This window comes from Prinia subflava, chromosome 11 (genome assembly GCF_021018805.1).
Source record: "Prinia subflava isolate CZ2003 ecotype Zambia chromosome 11, Cam_Psub_1.2, whole genome shotgun sequence".
NCBI classification, from domain to species: Eukaryota; Metazoa; Chordata; class Aves; order Passeriformes; family Cisticolidae; genus Prinia; species Prinia subflava.
In genome coordinates this window covers 753,037-770,210 of record NC_086257.1, presented here as the reverse complement: position 1 = coordinate 770,210, position 17,174 = coordinate 753,037, and the positions used below count along the sequence as shown (strand labels likewise).

The 17,174-nt window shown below is 39.4% G+C and overlaps 1 protein-coding gene across 1 annotated transcript; it reads right to left on the bottom strand.

Annotated features, from left to right (window-relative positions):
* Positions 1 to 5,496: 5,496 nt before the first annotated feature.
* Positions 5,497 to 13,475, bottom strand: RBP2 (retinol binding protein 2). Its single transcript, XM_063408694.1, has 4 exons — positions 13,403 to 13,475; positions 10,541 to 10,719; positions 7,465 to 7,566; positions 5,497 to 5,745 (listed from the first exon to the last, which is right to left on the bottom strand). Exons 1-4 carry the CDS (start codon positions 13,473 to 13,475, stop codon positions 5,692 to 5,694), a joined length of 408 nt encoding a protein of 135 aa, XP_063264764.1. The 3' UTR covers positions 5,497 to 5,691.
* Positions 13,476 to 17,174: the final 3,699 nt, after the last annotated feature.

Genomic DNA, 17,174 nt, shown 5'->3' with positions numbered 1-17,174 from the left:
CTTTATCTTTTACAGTCAGGTTTGCTTGGCCAATCTACCCTGGGCAACTGGTTTGAAAGCTGTGGGACTGTGGGCCAACAAATACTGGGGGCACCTATGAACCCTTCTACCCCTGGATATAAATATGTGTGTGTGTAAAGATATATATATATATATGTATATATATACACACATAACCTATGCCCTGGACTCCAACACATGGATATGGTACGTGTATATCCAAAAGTGAATGAAACAGAGGTGACAAGGGAAGACAATCAAGAAATTATGGGAAAACAATTAACTTTAGGTGCAGTGACAAAGGCAGCAAGGGCACTGCACATTAAAAAGCAGTTCAACGGATGCCTGCTGCAGCTTTCACAGGGAGCCATCCCATTTAATTTTCATGCCATGCTTTAATTCTGAAATCGTAACTAAGTTTACAGGAAAAGCCTTTGTGAAGGGTTTATCAGATCTTCAGGAAGCTTTTCTTTGAAAGACTGTACCCTAAACCAAACCCAGCAGAAATCCAAAGTATGGTAGCATGAAAACAACTGGAAGAGAACTTCCAGTAATTCCTGTTTCTGGGTCTTGCTATACATTACTAGCTTTTCTCTTACTACAGGGACTCTAGGTGACCCTTTTCCACCCATAACATCAGTCAGAATTATAACATCTTTGGGATCTTCTTGCCAGTCTTTTTGCCAACTGTTACTCCAGGTACAATGATAGGTTTGCTGATGGAAGAAAGTGGATTCTGTGGTGGGACCACAGAGACTCCTCAGGCTCCTCTGCCGGTCTCTTCCAGCCCTTCATCTCTTTGGAGAGCAGAGGCACAGCCTGATGTCCACCTGCGGTTTCCATGCTGCAGTTCCAGGCTGCTCCTTCTTGTCCTGTCAATCTTTTCCAGTCCTGGAGCATGGAGGAGAGTGTGCCCCTATTCCTTCCACGTTTATATCCTTTCTCCAAGTGAAGTATGTTTGCTCTCATGTAAGACAAAGCTCCTCATCTTTCCATGGATTCCTCCACCTTGAAGAACTCCGGAATATCTATTTTCATCTATTGCATTCCCATTTCTAGTTAATGGTGACTGAAGCATTGCAGTGTGAGATATAATTTAAGAAAGTGTGATATTTAGAGAATAACTCATGAAATTTTTGCAGCTCTTGAACAGCTTGTCTCATTAATATTATTTTAAATCTCATTTTCACAAAATGATTTCTTCTAATCCTCACAATCTGCATAAGAAGTGTAATCAGCAAGCTGAAATTAAAGTATCTGCAACCTCTACCCTTTAAATCAGTCACAAATTTTTAAAAAATGGAATATCTTCTAGTGGGGAAAAAAACTTTCTAAAGAAATCCTTTCTATCAATTTCTCCCCACTAAAGCAAAATATATACCCTTTCTTAAAAGAATACAAATTAATCTTATTAAGCAACTTTTTTGTTGTTGTTAAATTTTGTCTTCATCAGATCTCGAAGCAAATGCTGACCTAAAACCTTCAGATTTCTTGCCAGATGGTAGTGGAGTATCTTTCACAAGCAGCAAAGCATCCAGAATATCCGTGGCAAATTTGGAAGGCATTCTGTGCATATCCGTGACCCTCCAGAGCTCCAGAGAAAGACAGCGCTGCAGGGCCTTGCCACAGAAGATGGTTGATAGGAGCAATAACAACATTATTCTACAGCCTCTGCCTACAGTGTTGCTCTCTTCTTTTAGAGTTGGCAGTAAAATGCATAACTTTTTGGAAGAAAAATTGGCTTAATGCAGAGCCAGTTGGCTCAATGCAGAGATTTTAGAAATTCCACCATAAACTTTTGCTCTGCACAGCTTTGTCATTGTCATTTGAAAAGCCCAGTGACAGGTAATGGTACTGGTTCCTTCCCCAGTACTGCACTCATGAGGAAAAGCTTTGTATTGTTCAGGCTTTTCTGTTCCGGATTTATTGGCTTTGCATGGCCAAGCTTTGGGAGGACGAGGGCTGAAGGGGTGGCTTCTGTAAGCAGCTGCTGGAAGCTTCCTCCATGTCCAGCAGAGCCAATCCTGGAAGCACCAAAGACAGATGTGCTGCTGGCCAGGGCTGGCCAGGTAGAAATGCTGGCAACACTACTGGGAGAACAGATTTGAGAAGAGAGAAAAAAGTTATTGTGCAGTTGTGGCCAGAGAACAGTGGGGTGAGAACATGTGAGAGGAAAAACTCTGCAGCCAGCAGGGGCGTTGCAGCAGTTTTGGGAGGACTGTTGTCCATGGGATGGACTCACACTGGAGGAGTTTTGGGAGGACTGTTGTCCATGGGATGGACTCACACTGGAGAAGTTCATGGAGAACTATCTCCTGTGGGAGGGACCCCACATACAGCAAGGGAGTGACTCCTCTCCCTGAGCAGCAGGAGAAGCCGTGGGTGAGGAACTGACCATAACCCCCATTCCCTGTCTCCTTGCACCACTGCAGGCAGGAGGTAGAGCTGGGAAGGAGAGAGGGGTGGGAGAAAGGTGTTTTTAAGGTTTAATTTTACTTCTCATCATCCTGCTCTGTTTTGTTAGTAATAAAGTCAATTAATATCTAATTAGAGCCTGTTTTGCCTGTGATGGTGTCTGGTGAGGGATCTCTCTCCCAGTCCTTATCTCAACCCATGAACCGTTTCTTGTTCTTTCTCTCCCACGTGCAGCTGCAGATGGGAGTGAGAGAGAGGCTTTGGTGGGTTCTTAGAATCCATCTATCAACTCACTCCACTGGATCAGAAGGTTGCTGATAAATTCCCTTCCTGGGGCTGTATTTGAGCAATATGCTCTGTGAGGAAAAGAATCCATGCAAATGGTAATCCTCCAAAACAGCTGAGACAGCACTGTGTGCCAGAGGGCTGACAAAACATGAATGAACATTCTTTGATTTACCAACAAGGTCCATTCCTCCAGCACAAGTATTTAATCTGCTGACAAGGAGATAAGGGAATTTGAACAGCTTAGAGACCAGCCTAATATCACAAATATGATACAAATGAGGACAACTTTGGAAGTACTTATAATACAACGGAATGAATATCTCCTCTGTCTCCAGCCCTGTGCATGCAGCTGTAAAGGAGACTGCAATTTCTTGCGTATCAGTATGTGCAAAACCAAAATGTTGTTTAGGAGAGTAAAAAAGCTTGCATATTTCCTAATTTCCTGTTAAAAAGTCTGAAATTTTAATTTCCAAGATAAGCAAAAAAATAGGGTCAGATCCAGTTTTCTCCTAATTGAAGTTTACTTGTGCTCAATTGCCTACTTCCTTTACTTCTGAACCATAACCATTAGATAGAACTAGTGAGCATAATAAGAAACCAGTTGAAAAATGTTTGCTTTCCTTCTTCAAACTCATCGTTAGTGAATTGGTGATAGTGTCTTGTGATATATTAAAGGTTTTCTTTGGGTTTATGATTTGGTATGAATTTACAAAAAGGGTTACTCCTGGCAAGAACCAACCAGGACAAATGTCACTGATTAAAACATGCACATTTTGTTTCACAGTGATTACATGCTGATAATATTTTGAAAACTTAATGAGCTGTAGTACTTTTTATCCTTGTAACTAGCGGAGACTTAGAAATATGAATTAAATACATTTCTAATAAAAGTCCAGGTCAGGGATGAATAAGACAAAATAAGGAGTTTACTAACTCCAAGTGCAGTTTCTTCCGTGCAAACTAACATGAAAGCATTGCTCAGGCAAAGGATACAGGAAGTTTGATACCAAGTCAATTTTTATTAGGAGGAGCGAAGTCCAGTTCAAAAAATATCCTGACATGCCCATCATGATTTAACTCCAGCTGGCACTAAGCACCACACAGCCATTCCCTGAGACTGCTGGGCTGAGCTAAAGACAGAATAATGGGTGAAGAAAAAGCCGTGTGCACAAGCAAAGCGGAACAAGTTCATTCACCACTTCCCAGGTGAGTGTTCAGCCATGTCCAGGGCAGTGGATGTGTAACAGCTCCTTGGGAAGACCAAGGAATTACTGGGAAATGCCACCCCAAACACAACAGTTCTCCCTCTTCTTGCAGCTTTATGTGCTCAGGATGATGTTCTATGGTGTGGAATATCCCTTTGGCCAGTTTGGGTCAGCTGTCCTGGTTCTGCTCCCTCCCAGCTTCTTGTGCACCTCCTTACAGGCAGAACAGGGAACCTGGAGTCCTTGACTTAGAGGAAGCATGAGTTGGCAACAACTAAACCATCAGTGTGGCATCAACATTATTCTCATACTAAATCCAAAACACAGCTCTGTACTGGGTACTAAAATGAAAATTAACTCAATCCCAGCTGGAACCAGGATAATGGCCATGGCCATAGAAGTATTGGTGGTATATTAATGGGATTTTTGCAGATGTAACCTAGCTGTCAGCTGAGAGACTCACTCCTTTCCTACCCTGAGCTATTGACAGTGAGTGGGCTGAGGAGCAGGTGGAGATGAGGAGAAAGCATATGCTCCTCCATTTCTGCCAAAGTCTTTCACATATTTTCTGTTCTTCCCTACCACTGATCTGTTTAGTGGATTTTCACTCCTCTCATACCGGAGGATGGGGGCCTATGGACAAGAGGGAACTTAACAGTGCTAAAGCTGGTGTGAAAGTTTTTATATCTGAAAGGCAAGGTTGTAGGAAAGACAGTGTTTTTTATTAGAATAATTCATGACATTGGGAAAAAGCAAATGAGCTTTTGGGCATACAAGCTCTTCTGGGGAAGATGTGCACACATTTTGTTGAATAATAAAAGTTTCTATCTACTGAAGTAGTGTTCATCATCCATGGTTAACTTAAACTTGCCTTTAGCAAAGAGGATGAATTCTTTTGAAACACCCTGAATAAAACTGAGAAGAATTGCATGGAAAAGACTTTTCTTTTTACAGTCTCTGAAGGGTGGTACAAGGTGAAGATTGCAGCGTGCTGGGCACTCTTTCTGCACAGGGTACACGCAGACTGTGTGTACTCTGTAGTTTTCATCTCACAGTCCTAAGTGTGCCTTAGTGTGCACACCATGGAGCAACTCTTCAGTGCAGAGTTTGCTTCAGACAGCAGATTTCTCCATTGGGATGGTTATTAGGCTGCCAGTTCTAACTGGAAGCTACAGCATTGTCATTGATCCATGTTAGGATTGTAGTGAGGAGCTGCAGCACTTCACAAAGGCCATAAGACATTTGTCAGGTGATAACCACCAGCAGCTTGAGACCTGGTCCAAATTCAAGGGAACAGCCCAGATGTGAAAGGACATGTATTGTGCTCAGTGAGGCATTCTGTTGCCTGAAACCGTGGGCTTAGTGATCCAGGACTAAATTGAATAGAAACAGTCCAGTGAATATCCAATGTTACTCAGTCACCCAAAGACATTATGATAATACAGCACTATGGAGACACAGACTGTGATCAAAATAATTGTGACTGGTAATTTTCAGCCTTGTTGCTAATGGACATTCCTCTGGAATTCATTAGAAAGATGCAGGGAAACATTATTTGAAAGACAATTACTTTTATTTAACTCCAGACTGAAAGGCAAAGGAATTTATGAGGTTTGTAACTGTTTGATGTTATTTCTAAAAGATGTGTTTGTTTCCATAAACAGGCACATAATATATCCACATTGAAGTGTCAAAGGAATGAAAATCAGCTTCATTCTTCTTTTTAGACAAAACATAACAGCATAACATTGTGATGAAGATCTGGGAGGCTTTCTGCTCCATTTTAGTTCTTCTTCTTAAATGTCTGATGGCACACCTGGTCTTCACATGTCAGTTCCTACAGCGTTGAAACAATTTGTAAGTATACACTGATAGAAGTTTTATTTTGCATGTATATCACATCCCACCAGAAACTGCTACAACTGAGCCACTGCATTAAAGCCTTATGAAACAGAGAACAGTGCATTATATGTAACCAAACAGCAGGTATGCACCTTATGTTGCAGTAATTAGTTTTTGATACATGAATTGAATTCTAAGAAGGATAAACATGAAAAATGCATTAGAATTGTGCTTTAATTCAAGGCTTTTTCATGTTCTGTTATTAAAACAATATACTGTAATAGTTTATAATTCATGTTACCTCAAAATTCACAAGGTACACTGAAACAAGGAAATAAATAAAAAAGAGGAATGCTTTAAAAAGCTGATTTGCTTCAGAGATGTGCCCAGCCATTTCTCAGGGGCCAGAACAATACACCATTGCTGCCCAGGGCTGCAGTGACCTCTTAAAGGCTGGCACATTGCAATGCAGCCAGTTTGGGTGGTGCCATCAGGCAGCATCCCTGTGCCAAACAGGGCTTTGAAGGGACTGAAGCTGCCTTTGTGGCCAGCAGTGGGCTGAACCTGCAGGAAACTTTCTGAACACTGCTGTAAGGATCCGCTTGGCTTTGTTTCCACCAGCCTCAGCCTAAATCTTGGTGCCAGCATGTAGAACCTTTTAGGTCAACTTTTGAATGTGTGTTTAGACAGAGATGGAGAAGTTCCCTGGACAGGTGATTTTAGTTGGGTGGCACACTGTGGTTTTGAATTCCTGTCTTTGACCTTTCAGGCACAGAGATGGGAGCCACTGTGACTGCCCACACCACAAATGTGCAAAGCAAACTTGTGAAGGAGCAGATGACTTGGAGCAAAGCATAGGACAGACAATGGGCTCTTTTCAAGAATCTCACTCCATCCACCTGCTGTGCCATCCAGTACTATCATGCCCATTTCTTGATTGCTTTCCCAGGAAACTCTGCAATGATTATCATTATGAGAAACATTCAAAAAATGAGTAGATGTGGCATTCTGTGATATGGTTTAATGGACATGGGAGTGTTCAGTTGAAGTTGGGACTTTGTGATCTTGGAGGTCTTTTCCAACCCTAATGAATCTATGATTCTACAATACTGTTATTTTGAAATCTTTCTGCACATCACTGATTGCTGATTTCCTGCACAGGCTTTTCTGGCCTCTCTTGCACTCACCACATCTGTCTTTGGGCTACAGCTTGCTACTTTAGATGTTTGAATTTATTATTGAACTAGGAAAAAAAATTGCAGTATAGGTTGTTTGTGGGATCCTTGAATATCTAAGTGTTTCTGATCTGTATTACAGCACAGTGTACTAACATTTTATATTGCTTCACTCAGAACAAAGAATAACATTTTTCCTTCAATCTGATAGGGTTTTTTCCTTCTTTTTTTCCTCTACCAGTGATTATACAAGAATGAGAATAAGTTGGAAGTGCAATGTAACAAGAAGGGTTAAGAGCTGGAGAGAAGTGGACTGAAGCAAAAAAACCACTGCAGGGTTATGACCTAATTGAGATCAGGTGAAAATAAATTGAGCATTCCTGAGTTGAAGCAGAGGGGGGATTTCCTTAGAGTTCAGAGATCAGAACTGTCTAAAGATCTTTCTAACTAGAAAAAAATAACAAATCCTTTGAAATGGAAATCCTGAGCCTATGCTGCAGCCTCAGTGATGTGCTGTGGGTCTGTGGAGCAGCCCTTACCAGATGCAGGATGTCTCCTTCAATCCAGTGCTTCCAGCCCCTGTTGTTCTTTTCACCTTTCTGCACACAGACCAGTTTGTCACCATCCCAGGTCACCAGGGTCTGCATGAATCAGATAATTAACTCAGTTACATTAATCAGAAGTTTATGAACATATAAAAATAAGTTCAAACAATGTGAATACATAATTACAGTTGCTCCCTATCATTCTCCATCTTCCTCATTAAAAAAAACCCCAAAGCATTTAAACAAAACCCAAATGCATTCAGGATGATAACAGTGTGATGAAGGGAAGCTTTTGCAGTCCTTTGTTGTCATTTCCATGTGTTTCCTCACATACATGGGTACCAAGTGTTCACACCAACTGGTGAATTGTTGAGTGCGTTAATATACTATACACAACTACTTCTGCAATATATGCAAAGTGCATTTTTTTTCTTGCTGTTGAAAGCCATTAATGAAAAATTATAGGGTTTCATGAGTGAAGACTTGAGGGCTTATACTGAAAAGTGCAGTGCTAACACCTTTTCTAGCTCTGCATAAAGTAACAAGAGAAAGAGTATGTTAATCTCATATACTAAATTTATTTGTATATTTTCATGCACTTTCAGAAAGAAATTTAAAGAGGTGTGATCACAAGCTAGACAATGTGCTGTAGCTGACCCTGCTTGAGCAGACAGGTTGGACCTGATGCTCTCAGGTGATCCCTTCCATCCTCCACCACCTCCTGGTCTGCTGTGATTCAGTCTAGCAGCAGCAGGCAAGGCACTGGGTATGCTGATTCTTGTCCATGAGCAGAACAACCCTCAGCATGCAAAAGCTCTCTTCACAGGCTGAATTACCTGGCTACAGATGTGGCAGGGTACATTCGAAGCAACTTTGCTGGAATTGTTCTGCACTTGAACCATTGTCCTTTAGGGACATATTTAACCATGTATCAGACAACTCCTTATTAGACACCGGTTACAGTCCATGAAAGCTCAGTTATTATAAAGCTCCAAGTGTATTGGGAGCTTAATTCATTTTCCAGTCAGCACTGGATGATTTATTTCTCTTATGAGGGAGCTTTCCATTCATAATGAGACAAAACTCATTCCATTTCAGTTAATTTCTTTCTTATTTATGAAATTTTCAAGCTACATGCTCTTTAAATTATCCATGCCCTCTTTACATTTAAATGTTGCCTAGCAATTTTATTATTCTCATCTAACTTTAATGTGTTTTGGGCATTGTTTTGTTAATAAAATGACCAGAAAATACTTTTAGAGCAATTTAGAGGATAATGGCATGACATGCATCCTTTTTCCTTCTCCTCTCCAGAAACAACATGATTTGTTTTAAAATGAATATTAGGCAAAAGTAATTAAATCAGGTAAGGTTATAAATGCACAGTTCCTTCCTTCCTTCCTTCCTTCCTTCCTTCCTTCCTTCCTTCCTTCCTTCCTTCCTTCCTTCCTCCCTCCCTCCCTCCCTCCCTCCCTCCCTCCCTCCCTCCCTCCCTCCCTCCCTCCTTTTGCAGAGCAAGGCTTTGGTACTGGTGATGGGCACTGGAGGAGCACTAATTGATGGATTTAAGAAGTGATGAAACTAATGAGTCCTTAGATTCTTAGCAATGCCTTCAACTGATCTGAAGATATGTGGGAGCAGTGTTTTTAAGCATAGACTTTGTCACAGGAATTTGTTCCATCCAGTGCCCTCTGGAGAAGGAGACAGAAAGAAAATTTAGATATAGAGATATTCAGGATAGTGAAAAAATATATCTTACTCTTTGATGGCTTGCAGTGCTGTGAATAAAAAATAATTTGGAAAAAATCATAGGAATTACACTGCACAAAGTTAGTTTGAGAATTAAAAGTGATCCATGGTGAAAAAACAATATCTTCTGTTAAACTTGTGCCCCTCCAGTGAAGGATGATGTGAGTTCCAATGTAAACATGTTGTTTATGCTGCCACTTTTCCTGTGGCAATTGCCAAAACTAACAAGACAGAGAGTTTTGATCTCAGCTTCTCAGAGTTTGGCAATTGGAGCTGAGTGACAGAATACAGGTGTGGACATCAGCAGAGCTGATAAGGGACATTCAGTGAATGATGACCAACGGAGGAGCTGGATGCTGCATCAGCAAGGCTCCAACAAGGACAGCCAATGGAAATTTATCATCTACTGGCCTTTCTAATTTGAAAGTGTTGCTTAAGCATTTCAGAGAGAGAAGAAAGTAAAACAGAGGCAGTATTGATACAGAAATCAGTGAATCAGTGCTTGTGTGTATTCTTTTCCTCCCTGACTTCTCAGAGAGAGCCTTGTTTGAATCCTCGGGAACTGACTGTGCCACAGGAGGCAGGGCAGGGGCTACAGCCCGGCCCTTAATACAGGTGTTGTCCACAAATCTCCCTGAAAAGTGTCTGAACAAATGGCCACAGGTTCCTGGGGGAGTTCTGAGCTCGGGTTACTCCAATTATTCCCAAGGTAGTAAAGCAGCCACTGCTGGGCCTCCTCCTTGCCCCTCTGCCCTGCCAGTGCCCTGCCACCTGAACCGCTCTGAGCTTTGGCTCAGTTTTTTTTTCTTGCCCCTTCCCAAAGCTCCCCTAACGTTTAAAGTTAGTGCAGGTTTATTTTTAACAATGTCCAACTGTTAAACTGCCCAGCTGAGGCTAATCAGTGCAAACCCAGCCATCCCAAAATAAAATTTTCTGAATTTTCTGTTAAGAAATTGACACAGTCCTAAATTCACAGGGATGAACCCACAGTTTCATTAAGGAGGATGCATAGGTAAAAATACAATTCTGCTACTTTTAGATACATAAGGTGTATCAGAGAAACTGGAAAAATCCCCCACTAGAAAAACCTAATTAATGATTGTCCTCACGTCTCTCAGTAGCCATCCTGATTTGCATTTCTAATAAATGCTTGTAGCAGAAAAGAAAACTGTCCCAGGATGCAAATTATTTCTGCTTTATAAAACTCCTCTGATGTCTGTAAAATACTGGGGTTTCACTTAATATATTCAGCTGATTTGGGGCACTGCTGGCCCCTGGTGCTGACTGCAACATATACAGATACCAGGTACAAGGTTTTTACCTTTACCACTCGGTTATCCAGTCCTTTGGTGTGCTCTTCAAACTCCACTCCCACAGTGTAATCCAGATCATAGTTTCTGAAAGTACTAAGTGTTTTGGTTTTAAAATTGTCTCCATTTTGAACAATCTCCTTTGTTTGTTTCAAATGTTTTGCAATCTTACGAGTTGCAAAATCAATACCTGTCAAAAAAACAGAAGAGTGCAAAAATTCCAGAATTTGCTAACAAAAATAAAGCCCCACAGCATTTATATTTACACATTAAAAAATAAATAAAATAAGGGAAACATAGTCTCACAAATGGTGCTTTTGCATGAAACATTTTCCAGAGAAAAAGATTATTTCAAATAAAAATCATCTTGTGTTTACAAGTACACTTGCAATTTGAGGATCTTCCACTGATAATAAATTTATTAACAGGATATCTGTGGGAATGCTGTGAGCATACAACATACAGCCAGGAGTGAATACATGCTGCTGTGTTAAATCACCTGAATTTTTTTGGGAATGTGAAACAAAAGGGGCTATTATGCCTGATAGTGCCTTTCTGGCCTCACTAAAGAAGGATCTCAGAACAATATTCCTTGTCAGAGATTTAGCATGACAGAATGGGTATGTAATCAAGGGAGAATGAGAATGTAATCAAGAGGACCTAGGCATGTTACTTTTATGATGAACCTATAGTCTGTGGGTGTATACAAGAGGTTAATTAATTAGCTCAAAAGAATGAAAATTATATTAATGAAAAAAGAAGCCATCAAATAAAACCCTGAAATCCATTATTGTTCGATAGCAGACACACACATAAATTTCAGTTCAAAAGGAGACAAACTCAAAGTCAGAAGTCAAAAAAGTATCCATGTAGAGAATTTGACAGTTTCTGTTCAATATTCTGTCAGCATTTTCTGTAGTACTGATTTCCTTAACACCCTTATTTTGCTCATTCTGAGGACCAATATGATGATGCACACAACTGCTTGGGACTGAAAGCACTGCCAGTGACCAGAGGGAGAATATCCATGACCACGATCCCAGTGCTCCCAGCCAACCCCCTCCTGCCAGCAGCACCACCATCTGCAAGAAATATTTCTGACCAGCTGCCAGAGCATCTTATTCTGGGGCTGTACGCAAATGAAATGATCTCCAATGCTTCTGCAAGAGATTGAAAAATGGGTTTGGTTTGCTGGCCATCCTTTGGTGGTTTCAGTGGGCGTTAATCACTGTCAGCTCAGCAATGCCACTTGCTAATGGAGCCCTTTTTCTTCTGCTGGATTCATTATCCTACTTGTGAAGTACTAATCGAATTGAGTAAGAGGATAGGCTGGAAAAAAATGTGACTTTTAAACGTGGGGAATAATGGTCTTGTTCAGTATTTATATTCAAGACTTCTTGGGTATATTTTATCTGCTGTGGTGGATTAAAGGTATCTCCAGGCTGATTTATAGCCAGGCAACATAAAATTTAGTTCTCTCTGAGGGAAAAAATGTCTAGACCTCTAAAGAAATGCTATTTCTGACTAATATATTGGTCTTGTTGCTCCTGGAGAAAAATCAGGGAGGTTTTATTAAAGCATGGTTTTCATAACTGCATTTTGAACAATACAAGCAATAAAAATGATATGTAGTTCTATTATAGTAGATTTAAATACTTTGTAGCATGTTTATGATAAAATCAAACTTTCTGACTTAAAGGGCGAAACTAATCTTTAATTAAAGTATAAAAATGTGTATGCATTAATTAAAAGGACAGATGAATTAAAAAAAAAACCCTCAAAACCTCAGTGTGCTTTGAATCCGAACAGATTAATACTTAAAATATCAACAAAATGTAAAATGGTGAGAAAAAGAGCAGAAGAATATATTTTCACCCTTTCCCTGCCATTTCCTTCTGAGAATCACCAACAGTATATGCATGTTTGCACTGGTTTTGGTGTTGGGGTTTTTTGCTTATTAATTGGCAGTTTTAAATTACTATAATTGATAGTGTATCTAAAACTGATAGTATATATATATAACTATAATATTATCATTCATATAGGCACAAAAATCACTTCAATTAATATATATCTTTCTCCTGAAATTCAAGACATTGTCCTAATCTTTCTGATTGTCCTAATCATTCTAATTTTCAAGCATTCTCTCTTTTTGTCCCTCACTGGTGTATATGCATATTATTTACAGATGCCCCTGAAGTTATTAAGTTTTTTTCCCACAAATGCAAAAGCTAAAAATTGTGAATAGTGAAACCTGCCGTTCTCTCTTAAGAGAGTTAAAGCTTTGAGAAAATTGCAACTTTGCAGCTTTGAGAAACTGCTTTAAATTGTTGATGAATAATGATGAGAATTTATTTTAATGTATTTTTGTATTTCTTCTATTTCAGTCGGAACAGATCAATCAATTTGTTTTAAGGTTCTTTGGTAAAACTAGTAGAAAATCAGTTAAAGCATCAAAATTTTTCTCTGTACCATAATTAGTTCAAAGCACTAATTAAATTATGGCATTATAGTTACTTTAGTGGTATAGAATATCTTATTCCTCTTTAACCAGATTATGGTTCCACTGTTACACTAAGAATATACCAGGAGTAAAAAAAGAGCTTCTAGATATGAAAACCTGCTGGCTTGGAGCTTTTTTCCCGATCTGTATCTGTTTTTTCATTTATCTAAATAAAGAATAACATCTTTGGCTACAAGTCTTCATTTGCTTATATATTTAGATCATTGCAATTTTAAGAACAATTATTTGGTTTGTAATGTGATTGGCAGAAACCCTGATACCACAATGTACATTACAGAAAAAGCTTTCGAAGGATTTGACTTAGAATTGAAGCATTTTCTCTTGATGTAATTAATATTTTGTCATTTACCTAAAGCAACCATGTAGCCTTCAAAGTTTTCATTGGTTTCCATTTCCCACGTCCCATTGTAATTGGCAGGCATGGTGGCGAGAGCCTAGACACAGCTTCAGCTCTGGAGGGGAGACTGGAAACAGCCTCTGCACAGAGAAGGTTTTATAAACCCTTCCACATCTTTTTTCCACTCAGGTTTATGGTTTTGTAGATAATGCAGTTGAAGGGGCAGAGTGATAACCCTGGAAACTTTGCTTTCATTGACAAAGTTCAGTTGAACGGCTAGCAGACAAGGAACACTTTCAGAAACGTGGAGTAATACAGGATATGATTTTACAGTGACCTTTGCAAAGAGCTGCTGGCTATTATGGGACACCTTTGAAATATATTAAACACTGTGGCAAATTGTATAACCCAGTTAAAGTCTCCAAGGTGAATTGGTTTTTAGCTCCTTTCTATGTGTCACTTTTCCCTACAAAGTGGAGCCTTACAGAGGTGACCCATCCAGAACTTCCATTTAAAGGGTATGGGAGTCTTGAATGTGGAACAAACGTTAGACAGGACAGGAAAGAGAATACTCCTGTTCAAAGTATTTTTGGTTTTGTTTGATTTTCAATATATCTGCCATATACCAACAGCTGTACTTATACCAACTACACTTTCATATTTTTGTTTTGGTTTAAGAGCAAACAGATGTAAAGTAAATCAAAATCAATCATAATTAGTATCAATCCTGCCCTGAGAATGATTTCTTAATTCCTCTGAAACATGTCAGTTTGTATTGGAAAGCTATTTTATACATTGTTGTGGAGAAAAACACAGAGTTCAGTTGCACAGGTAAGCACATTCAGAATGTGTCAGAATGGAGAATGTGCAGTCAAAGTTTATTGGAACTTAAGTACTAAAAGCAAATTAATTTAAGATAAGATTTTATGTTTTGTGGCTTTAATCAGTCAAGATAACTTACAGATGGCTCTACAGAGACAATAACTGAAGTGACCAAAAGTCAAAAACTTCTTGAACTCCTTGCCTTCCTCTCCTTTTTTTCTTTTTTAATGGAAATATTTTTTAAAAATTTGCTAGAAAACATATTAATGTCTAGATCTTCAACTCAGAAATAAGTAAAGGGAAGAGTTACTACTCTTATGATTTCTCATCTATGCCTCTACTTTGTTAAAATGTAATGCAAAATTCCACAGATGATGAAAATTTGTACAAACATTAAAAACTCAAACCTAAAGAAAGTTGAGAGTTTCTGGGAGCTGAGTTCTTAAAATGCCTCAACTTAAAGAGCTAATTTAAGACAAGAAAAAGAATCTTGATCTGTACTTGTAGGAGACATGAAGAGGGTTTTCAACGGGGCATCAAGCAGAGGCCCAGGGAACTCTGTGCCTGAAAGCTGGAGCAAGGTGAATTCCTTGGGAATGCCCCCTGGCATCCCTGGCCGGGATGCAGTTTGTCTGCAGGGCAGTTTTTCCAGGGATGGTGGTGGTTACCTTCACACAGGACAAGAACAGCTTTCTGCAATGTGTCTCATTTGAAACACAATTTATTGGGCTGATCACATCTATTACTACCATTACTGATGTGTTTGTTTCCACTCTAAGAGATTCCAGAAACTCTATGAGTGATTTCACATTGAAAGTGAAAATTAAACCCCTTTTGTTCTCAGTGACACTATGTAATACTCATGCAATAATTTAATTTTGCATGTCTGTGTGCTTTCTTTCTCAGAGACTCCGTGTTGCACCAATGTCAATAATACATTATTACTATTTACACAATTTATGTAAATATGGAAAGGTACTGTAAAAATACAAATACATCAGACTGAACATCTACAATCACCTCCTAGAATCAGAGCACGTGCTAGGAGCTCAAGGTGGGATATTTTAGATGCTCACTGATTTCAGTTCTGGTGTAGTTTACTTCCTATGCAACACACATTTTGATGAGGTGCAGAAGAGGCTGAAGCTGTGTTGTGTGACCATCAGCAATTAATGCCCATTAACAACTAATGGAGTGACAGAAGGTTCCATTGCTGTAGATATGCAGAGCTAGGCACATTCTGAGAGAATTAATTATGACATGAATACATGCTTTACATAAAATATCATAACTAATTAACAACATAGATATATACTTGTAGAGCTTTCCCCCACAGTGTTTTGGTTATGCTCATCCCTTATTATTTTTTACATTTTTCCACAATATGTATATTTTCTAAGCACGTGTTTATCCATCAAACTAAATTAGCATTTTGAGCCTTTTCAGGTAAAAATATAACTAAGAGGTTTACAGACACTACATTTAACTAATCAGACAACTGGCTACGTAAGGAATTAATAAAACATGAAATATTGACTTCTGTGTTCTGTGATACTTCATTGAGCTTTTAAAGAGTCTTGCACTAAGGTCCACAAGGAGAATATTCCATTTATGAATCAATATCTCAAGAGACAGTAAAACTTCTACCACAGTCAAATGCCTGCCTAAATCACAGGGTGCCAGGGCACAGCACAGGTCCTGCTGTGTACAACTGTACAATGTTGCTGGAAAGCCCTGGGTGGAGAGTTCTAAGTCTCAGGTCTGCCTTGCCAGTTAGACTGACCTGCCTCCCAACAAAATTTTAAAATTTGGACTTATTATCCATTTGAAATCATAAAAATTATTCTTTGTGCTCTATATTTATTGTTTATGTGCTGCATACACAGAGACAAACTTTCAAAATTGCACACCAGTATTTCCTTCCCATGGAAAATGTCTGCATTTGGAGAAATGAAGATAAGGTACCCTCCCCTAATTGTCATGACTGTTTTGTTCTCAGCATCCTTTTCTTGCAAAACTACTTGCTCAAAATGAAATGCTGAGATCATATATTTTTTTTCACTGCCGGCCCAAGATTTATGGCTGAATATTGAGGCCTTGGAAATAAAGCAAAGTCACAAAAAATCAACTTACTTCTGCTAAAAGCCTAAGTAATTTTTCCAGTCTTTATTTGTGTGTGAAGGAACAAAGATGGCATTGCTTGCCTTGTTCCTACCAGTCAGGATTTATTAGAGGCAGTTTGAAAAGAAAAGATCTCATGGAAAACACCTAAATGCTGTTTGTGTGGAAGAATCAGCAGCCACGGATGCTGCTTCCAAGACTTGCCTCCAGTTCCTCCCATTGTGTCTGAGACCTGCCCAGAGAGAAATTCTGTCTGGGTAGGGGAATGAAACCTTTCTTGCTGTCTGAAAGAGCTGCAAGTGCATTCCCCTTGGAAAAGTTCTTCTTTAAAGCTTTATAAAGCACAGAAGCACCAGTCAAATGGGATTTTCCCTGTAAACTTTTGGGGATGGTGTTTTGAAGAGACAGTAGCATACTTCCCACTCTGTCCTTGCCTCATTTAATTTTCCTGTTAAATTATCCAATATGCAGCTATCCCACGGGAGAGAAATGCCTGGTACTCCCCTGAGCAGCCCCTACACTCCTCATGCTTGGGACTTTTCCCTGTCGTCGTTTAGTTGTTGTTTAACACATAAGAATATGGCAAACTGTGGAAGTTGTTCTTAGCAACTGAATCCCCCTGAAGGATTCAGAGAGAAGCAGCATAGTCACAGACATCTATTATTATTTTTAACTTGTTAGCACATGTGCCCTCACAGGGTTTATTTTTATTTTTTAGAAAATTAATCACTTGCAATGCATTCAGCGATGGCTGCTGCTGCACAGGCTGTCAGAGGTGCTGTCTCAGGCTGGGGCTCTGCACAAACACCAGGAGTCACATTCTGGGCACCAGGAGTGCTCT